This window comes from Hypomesus nipponensis, chromosome 25, assembly GCF_054491055.1.
Source record: "Hypomesus nipponensis isolate SF chromosome 25, ASM5449105v1, whole genome shotgun sequence".
Taxonomy (NCBI): Eukaryota; Metazoa; Chordata; class Actinopteri; order Osmeriformes; family Osmeridae; genus Hypomesus; species Hypomesus nipponensis.
Window position 1 is genome coordinate 668,383 of NC_140385.1, and position 9,118 is coordinate 677,500.

At 50.1% G+C, this 9,118-nt stretch overlaps 1 protein-coding gene across 2 annotated transcripts in view; it reads right to left on the reverse strand.

The window, feature by feature from the left end:
- Positions 1–61: 61 nt before the first annotated feature.
- cfi (complement factor I) overlaps positions 62–9,118 on the reverse strand; it is an 11,574-nt gene continuing 2,517 nt past the window's right edge. For both annotated transcript variants that reach the window (XM_084691940.1, XM_084691939.1), the window contains exons 7-15: positions 8,975–9,118; positions 8,138–8,170; positions 5,962–6,092; positions 5,781–5,884; positions 5,563–5,667; positions 4,893–5,068; positions 3,654–3,755; positions 2,423–2,571; positions 62–330 (exon numbers count right to left, since the gene is read on the reverse strand). The exon at positions 8,975–9,118 is cut by the window's right edge and continues 12 nt beyond it. In XM_084691940.1, coding sequence (XP_084548066.1) covers positions 265–330; positions 2,423–2,571; positions 3,654–3,755; positions 4,893–5,068; positions 5,563–5,667; positions 5,781–5,884; positions 5,962–6,092; positions 8,138–8,170; positions 8,975–9,118 — 1,010 coding nt within the window. In that variant the 3' untranslated portion in view covers positions 62–264. The remainder of the gene's footprint in view (positions 331–2,422; positions 2,572–3,653; positions 3,756–4,892; positions 5,069–5,562; positions 5,668–5,780; positions 5,885–5,961; positions 6,093–8,137; positions 8,171–8,974) is intronic.

The window sequence follows — 9,118 nt, forward strand, 5'->3', positions numbered from 1 at the left end:
TTCTCATCATTCAGACACACACACACACCACACTCACCACACACACAAAATAGAGACACAACATAAGCCATCTCTTTATTGCATTCTTTAAGGCAACTGTTTATACATTCAAATTCTAAGTACAATGTTGTCTTACAGACATACATGGACCATAGAGGTTCCTCACTGTCTCTCTCTCACCCCTCCTCCCCCCTCCTTTAGAGGGCTCCCTCATGGCTCCTCCCCCCTCGTGGCTCCTCCCCCCTCATGGCTCCCCCCCCTCCTCTAGAGGTGTCTGGTGACGGCATCCCAGCCAGTGATGTCTCGTATCCACTCAAAGTAATGAGCCACCTGAGAGGAGAGGAGAGGAGAGGGGGGTGAGAGAGGGAGGGAGAGGAGAGGAGAGGGAGGGAGAGAGAGGGAGAGGGAGTGAGAGAGGGAGGGAGAGGAGAGGGAGGGAGGGAGGGAGGGAGGGAGGGAGGGAGGGAGGGAGGGAGGGAGGGAGGGAGGGAGGGAGGGAGGGAGGGAGGGAGGGAGGGAGGGAGGGAGGGAGGGAGGGAGAGGGGAGGGAGAGGGGAGGGAGGGAGAGAGAGAGAGAGAGAGGGAGGGAGGGGAGAGGGAGGGAGAGGAGAGGGACAGGGAGTGAGAGAGGGAGGGAGAGGAGAGGGAGGGAGAGAGAGGGAGAGGGAGTGAGAGAGGGAGAGAGAGGGAGAGGGAGTGAGAGAGGGAGGGAGGGGAGAGGGAGGGAGAGGGAGTGAGAGAGGGAGGGAGAGGGAGAGGGAGGGAGAGAGAGGGAGAAGGAGTGAGAGAGAGAGGGAGGGAGAGAGAGGGAGAGGGAGTGAGAGAGGGAGGGAGGGAGAGGAGAGGGAGGGAGAGAGAGGGAGAGGGAGTGAGAGAGGGAGGGAGAGGAGAGGAGGGAGAGAGAGGGAGAGGGAGTGAGAGAGGGAGAGGGAGTGAGAGAGGGAGGGAGAGGAGAGGGAGGGAGAGAGAGGGAGAGGGAGTGAGAGAGGGAGGGAGGGGAGAGGGAGGGAGAGAGAGGGAGAGGGAGTGAGAGAGGGAGGGAGAGGAGAGGGAGGGAGAGAGAGGGAGAGGGAGTGAGAGAGGGAGGGAGAGGAGAGGGAGGGAGAGAGAGGGAGAGGGAGTGAGAGAGGGAGGGAGGGAGAGGAGAGGGAGAGAGGGAGAGGGAGTGAGAGAGGGAGGGAGAGGAGAGAGAGGGGTGAGAGAGGGAGAGGGAGTGAGAGAGGGAGGGAGAGGAGAGAGGGGTGAGAGGGAGGGGTGAGAGGAGAGAGAGGGGTGAGAGAGAGGAGTTAGAGGAGAAAGAGGGGTGAGAGAGGGAGGGGTGAGAGGAGAGAGAGGGGTGAGAGAGAGGAGTTAGAGGAGAGAGAGGGGTGAGAGAGAGGGAGTGAGAGGAGAGAGAGGGGTGAGAGAGAGGGAGTGAGAGCAGAGTTAGAGGAGAGAGAGGGGTGAGAGAGAGGGAGTGAGAGGAGAGAGAGTGAAAGGAGAGAGAGGAGGGGAGGTGAGAGGGTTACCTGTGTGCCGAGATTAACACAAGGTAACTTCAGTAGGTTTTTCTGGTATCAGTACTGTACTTCACTATTTATTTTTCTACTTTTTTTCTACTTTTTACTTTACAAAAGGTTAAAAAATATATTTTGTAAAAAAAGTTTTGAAAGGTTGAAAAAACATTTGCGAAAAATAGTTGAGAAAAAAATGTTTCAAAAGATTAACAAATATTGAAAATATTATTTTTAAGGCAGAAAACGTTTCCTGACTTCACTTTAACTTGAGTGAAAAATTGTAGTTGGTATTTCAACTTTCACCAGTCTTTTTAAACATGTCTACTTTTGTACCTGTGTGTAGCCTCCAAAGAGGAGAGGTGGGTGTTAGAGAGTGTGCAGGGATGGGAAGTAACAAAGTACAAATACTTACTGTACTTAAGTAGATCTTTCTGGTATCAGTACTTACTGTACTTTACTTCACTATTTACCTTATGAAAGTTTGAATTTTTTAAAAACTTTTTAGTGTCGTGTTGTGTGAAAAAAAGTTTCCCAAAAATGTTCAAAAAAAGGTTTCACAAAGAATTCCCCCCCCCCCCCCAAAAAAAAAAATTCAAGAACAAATTCTAAAAAGTTTCCAAAAAAGTTTCTAAAAAAGGTTTCTAAAAAAAGTTTCTAAAAAAGGTTTCTATAAAAAGTTTTTTTTTTCAAGTACTTTTGTTATCTCTGCCTGTGTGTAGACTTCAGAGAGGAGAGAGAGGGACGGGGGGAGAGTGTTACCTCTGTGAGGGAGGGAGGGAGGGAGGGAGGGAGGGAGGGAGGGAGGGAGGGGAGGGAGGGAGGGAGGGAGGGAGGGAGGGAGGGAGGGAGGGAGGGAGGGAGGGAGGGAGGGAGGGGGAGGGGGAGGGGGAGGGGGAGGGGGAGGGGGAGGGGGGAGAAAGTGTTACCTCTGTGTAGACCCCAGGGTAGCCGACTGCTCCACACTTCTCCCCCCAGGAGACGATGCCCCACAGGTAGGACACTCCCAGAGGGTCCTCACACACCAGGGGGCCCCCCGAGTCCCCCTGACAGGAGTCCACGTTCCCGTCCAGGTCCCCTGGGGGGGGGGCAGTTTAGTTATTCAGGAGGAGACAGGGAGAGTAGGTAGAGGAGAGAAGGAGGTAGCAGAGAGATATTCACATTTAGTCATTTTAGCAGACGCTCTTATAGGTACAGGGTACAGAGTAGGTACATGGATATTCCCCCCAGGCAAGTAGGGTGAAGTGCCTTGCCCAAGGACACAATATAATATGGCATGGCCAGGAATCGAACCTGCAACCTTCTGGTTACTAGTCCAATTCCCTAACCGCTCAGCCATCTGACTCCCCATGGGGTCAGAGATGGAGGGAAAGGAGGTAGAGAGAGGTAGAGAGATGGAGGGTAGAGAGAGGTAGAGAGATGGAGGGTAGAGAGAGGTAGAGAGATGGAGGGTAGAGAGAGGTAGAGGAGAGATGGAGAGAAAGAATGTAGAGAGAGGTAGAGGAGAGATGGAGGGTAGAGAGGGGGTAGAGAGAGGTAGAGGAGAGATGGAGGATAGAGAGGGGGTAGAGAGAGGTAGAGGAGAGATGGAGGGTAGAGAGAGGTAGAGGAGAGATGGAGGATAGAGAGGGGGTAGAGAGAGGTAGAGGAGAGATGGAGGATAGAGAGGGGGTAGAGAGAGGTAGAGGAGAGATGGAGGATAGAGAGGGGGTAGAGAGAGGTAGAGGAGAGATGGAGGATAGAGAGGGGGTAGAGAGAGGTAGAGGAGAGATGGAGGGTAGAGAGGGGGTAGAGAGAGGTAGAGGAGAGATGGAGGGTAGAGAGGGGGTAGAGAGAGGTAGAGGAGAGATGGAGGGTAGAGAGAGGTAGAGGAGAGATGGAGGGTAGAGAGGGGGTAGAGAGAGGTAGAGGAGAGATGGAGGGTAGAGAGGGGGTAGAGAGAGGTAGAGGAGAGATGGAGGGTGGAGAGAGGTAGAGGAGAGATGGAGGGTAGAGAGGGGGTAGAGAGAGGTAGAGGAGAGATGGAGGGTAGAGAGGGGGTAGAGAGAGGTAGAGGAGAGATGGAGGGTAGAGAGGGGGTAGAGAGAGGTAGAGGAGAGATGGAGGGTAGAGAGAGGTAGAGGAGAGATGGAGGGTAGAGAGGGGGTAGAGATCTCCTACCTGCACACATCATCCCAGGTTTGAAGCGACCCTTGTAGTATTTCCCACAGTCAGGAATCAGGGACACATTAGCCCACAGCAGCTCATTAGCTGAGTTTCCCTCTACACACACACACACACACACACACACACATACACACAGAACAGAAAATATAAACACAGTTGGGGAAGACAGACAGGTACATAGACAGACAGACAGACAGACAGACAGACAGGTACATAGACAGACAGACAGACAGGTACATAGACAGACAGACAGACAGACAGACAGACAGACAGACAGGTACATAGACAGACAGACAGACAGACAGACAGGTACATTGACAGACAGACAGACAGACAGACAGGTACATAGACAGACAGACAGACAGACAGGTACATTGACAGACAGACAGACAGACAGACAGACAGGTACATTGACAGACAGACAGACAGACAGACAGACAGACAGACAGACAGGTACATAGACAGACAGACAGACAGGTACATTGACAGACAGACAGACAGACAGGTACATTGACAGACAGACAGACAGACAGACAGGTACATTGACAGACAGACAGACAGACAGACAGGTACATTGACAGACAGACAGACAGACAGGTACATTGACAGACAGACAGACAGACAGGTACATAGACAGACAGACAGACAGACAGACAGGTACATTGACAGACAGACAGACAGACAGGTACATAGACAGACAGACAGACAGACAGACAGACAGGTACATTGACAGACAGACAGACAGACAGACAGGTACATAGACAGACAGACAGACAGACAGACAGGTACATAGACAGACAGACAGACAGACAGGTACATTGACAGACAGACAGACAGACAGACAGGTACATAGACAGACAGACAGACAGACAGACAGGTACATTGACAGACAGACAGACAGACAGACAGGTACATAGACAGACAGACAGACAGACAGACAGGTACATAGACAGACAGGTACATAGACAGACAGGTACATTGACAGACAGACAGACAGACAGACAGACAGGTACATTGACAGACAGACAGACAGACAGACAGGTACATAGACAGACAGACAGACAGACAGACAGGTACATTGACAGACAGACAGACAGACAGACAGGTACATTGACAGACAGACAGACAGACAGACAGGTACATTGACAGACAGACAGACAGACAGACAGGTACATTGACAGACAGACAGACAGACAGGTACATTGACAGACAGACAGACAGACAGACAGGCACCTTTGTCGCGGCCCCAGCCAGAGATGCTGCAGGTGTGGTTTGGCTGGAACAGCTGCTGACTCCAGGGGACACACACAGCGCTCACCGCGGGGTTCTCCTCCAGACACCTCTCCTCAAACGGAAGCTTCTTCAGCTCGATCAGCGCTATGTCGTTCTCATAGGTCCCAGAGTCAAACCTACAAACACGCGTACACACACATGTACATACACACACAGGCACATACAGACACAGGCAGTAGGACCATAGAAATGTACCAGGTCCGGGATAATGTTAGATTACAGTCTGAGGGTCAAGGGTTAAGGGTCAAGGGTTAAGGGTCAGGGGTTAAGGGTCAAGGGTTAGGGTCAGGGGTTAAGGGTCAAGGGTTAGGGTCAGGGGTTAAGGGTCAGGGGTTAACGGTCAAGGGTTAGGGTCAGGGTTTAAGGGTCAGGGTTTAAGGGTCAGGGGTTAGGGTCAGGGGTTAAGGGTCAGGGGTTAAGGGTCAGGGGTTAAGGATCAGGGGGTTAAGGGTCGGGGGTTGAAGGTCGGGGGTTAAGGGTCGGGGGTTATGGGTCGGGGGTTGAGGGTCAGGGGTTGAGGGTCGGGGTTAAGGGTCAGGGGTTAAGGGTCAGGGGTTAAGGGTCAGGGGTTAGGGTCAGCAGTTAAGGGTCAGGGGTTAAGGGTCATTACTTGTAGTGGATGTGGATCTCCTTGACAGGGACGATGTCTGTGGTTCCCTGGGGGGATCTCTTCTTCCACACAGAGAACTTCACCATGAAGTGATTGGGTCTAGGCCTGAGTACAGACACACAGACATAATGAGAACACAGCCCCCCTCCAGGTACACACACACACCTGACACAGTGAGCAGCAGTGAGGACCCAGCACCCCTCCAGGTACACACACACCTGACACAGTGAGCAGCAGTGAGGACCCAGCACCCTCCCAGGTATGCTCCTCCACAGTCGATCTTGCCGTTGTCCTGGATGGCCACCTGCCACTGGATCTGGGTCTGCAACACAGCAGGGGAGGGAGAGTGAGGATGTGTGTGTGTGTGTATTTGTGTGAGTATGTGTGTGTGTTGCCTACTGGCTTGGCGGGGACTCCTCCCACGACCCGTTTGTGTCTGGTCCTGGGGTCCTCCTCCTCCGTGGTCACCGTGGTAAGGTTGGGCCGACCACACTGCAGGGGCATCAAGGTCTGCATCGCAATCTGGATTTCTGATATACACCCACACACACACACACACACACACACATACACATACACATACACACACATACACAGGATGAGTGGCAGGTATTCAGATCATCATCTTCAGATACTCGCAGTTCTTCAGGGTTGTTGAGAAGTGATCTGATCCCATTATGGCTTTTGGATTGGATCAAATCATAAAATAAAAGGATTCTGATTCTCTTGGTTTTTATCTGGATCAAACCATCAATATGTGTTGTTAAAAACCTTTTTGTAGGATTGGGATACTTTTGATCCAAAAAATCAAGATCTGTCTGATCCCAGCAGAAGAGTAGCCTTCAACTTTCAACTTTATTTATCCTTCAAAAGGAAATTAGTGTGCAGCAGGGGTCAGAAACACAAACACAGAACAGCGCCAAATGCCAACAACATTACACAACACAGAACACACAATAGAGACACACCTTCCCCCAAACCCCATGACAGGGTCCTATTGGGACAGTAATGGCCATTGGCAGGAAATAAATAATTAATTTAAAAAACATCATGATGTCGGCCAAGTGAATTTAGGTTCCTAATAGCCACAGGAATGAAAGAATCTCTGGCACGACCAGTTCTTAACCTAGGTAGCCTAAAACGACGACCAGAAGGGAGCAAATTAAACTCTCCGAAAAGTGGTTGATCAGGGCAGAGCCTGTACTTCCGCTCAATTTTGATTTTGCTTCTGTACTAGGTCTGGGAGTTTGGCTTTGAAGTCGGTTTTCAGAAACACATTTTTTGTAGGTCCAATCAGCAAACAGAGGGAGTGGCTGAGAACGATGACGTTAATGTCGTGCACTAGTTTGAGTAGTTCAGTAATGGCGGCGGATAAAGATGCGAACGAAGCTATTCTGCGGTTGTGGCAACGTTGCCGAATATCCATAAGTTAAAGCGCAGCAAGAACATTCCTTGCTGAGTTTTGTTGGTGGCCATGATGTTGTGGCCCTCCTCCCCACGGGGTTCGGGAAAAGTTAGATTTTCCAGCTACGGTAGTGGTGAAGGAGTTGGCTAAGGCGAATGCTAGCGATTGGTTATGGCAGATCCAATAGTTTTAAACTTCAACAGAGTACCCGCCTTCAAGGAAGTTAACGTTTGTCAATGAAGCGATCCCAGACCCTCTGTACAGATGAAATGTACGAGGGTCTGGTAAGGACCAGGCTAGCAGAAGGGTGGATCAAGGGTGGATTTCAGCAACAAAATAAAACTTAAAATTGGTCAAATACAACTATATTTATATCATGTAATTCATATATATTTACATTTAGTCATTTAGCATATGCTCTTATCCAGAGCGACTTACAGTAAGTACAGAGACATTCCCCCGAAGCAAGTAAGGTGAAGTGCCTTGACCAAGGACACAACGTCATCTGGCACAGCGGGGAATCGATCTGGCAAGCTTCTGATTACTAGTAGCCCGATTTCCTAACCGCTCAGCCACCTGACTCCTTATTAATGTGTGAGAGCAGAATTACAGATTCTTCTGGCAGAAGAAAAAATCACTCTTTTCCAATTTCAGCAAACCAAAGACTTGAGATCCACCTTCTAAAAGGAGAGTTTCAAAAGTCTCTCCACAACCAAAGACTAACTTTGAAAGTGAAATTGTTCTTTAATTTAGTTATTTATTGGACATTTTGCCTTTTTCAGATTATGAAACACATTTTGTATTTGTGAAGAATGTATATTCTGTTTTCAATTGTTTGTTGGTCAGATGATGGCTCTGACTGTTTGGATTGTTTTATTTTACCTTTTTCTGTGTCTTCAAATCTAAACACGTGACCTATAAAAAGTGACCCCATGCTGACCCCATGCTGACCCCATGCTGACCCCATGCTGACCCCATGCTGACCCCATGCTGACCCCATGCTGACCCCATGCTGGCTATTGAGCCTATTCTTTACTTGGCTTGCCTACTACATTGGCCTACATTGTCATATGTAGTCTCATTTACAACACTGGGAATCCGGATTTGGTAAAAATCCAGATAATTCTGATCCAGATTAAATGTTTTGAACAACTGGCCCCAAATACTCACCCTTCCTGGGAGAGATGAACTTTTTTTCAACGACTGAAATACAGAAAACATCATGATTAGGGTTAGGGTTAGCAACAAAGTTGAGTGTGTTTAGTTAGTTTGTGTGTTTGCTCATCTCTGGTGTTGGATACCTGGTTGGTGTGTGTGTGTGTCAGTGTTGGGTACCTGGTGTGTGTGTGTGTCAGTGTTGGGTACCTGGTGTGTGTGTGTGTCAGTGTTGGGTACCTGGTGTGTGTGTGTGTGTCAGTATTGGGTACCTGGTGTGTGTGTGTGTGTGTGTGTGTGTCAGTGTTGGGTACCTGGTGTGTGTGTGTGTCAGTGTTGGGTACCTGGTGTGTGTGTGTGTGTGTGTCAGTGTTGGGTACCTGGTGTGTGTGTGTGTCAGTGTTGGGTACCTGGTGTGTGTGTGTGTGTCAGTGTTGGGTACCTGGTGTGTGTGTGTGTGTCAGTGTTGGGTACCTGGTGTGTGTGTGTGTTTGTCAGTGTTGGGTACCTGGTGTGTGTGTGTGTGTGTGTCAGTGTTGGGTACCTGGTGTGTGTGTGTGTGTCAGTGTTGGGTACCTGGTGTGTGTGTGTCAGTGTTGGGTACCTGGTGTGTGTGTGTGTCAGTGTTGGGTACCTGGTGTGTGTGTGTGTGTGTGTGTGTCAGTGTTGGGTACCTGGTGTGTGTGTGTGTGTCAGTGTTGGGTACCTGGTGTGTGTGTGTGTCAGTGTTGGGTACCTGGTGTGTGTGTGTGTGTCAGTGTTGGGTACCTGGTGTGTGTGTGTGTCAGTGTTGGGTACCTGGTGTGTGTGTGTCAGTGTTGGGTACATGGTGTGTGTGTGTGTCAGACCCACCGCTGGTCTCCTGGTGGGACTTGTCAGGGACGCTGGTCTGGGTAGTCAGGAGACGGGACTCGTCCGCTCCGTCCAGACAGTCCTCCACGCCGTCTCCCACCACCTCCCTGGACACACACACGCCTGACGGGCAGCGGAACGCAT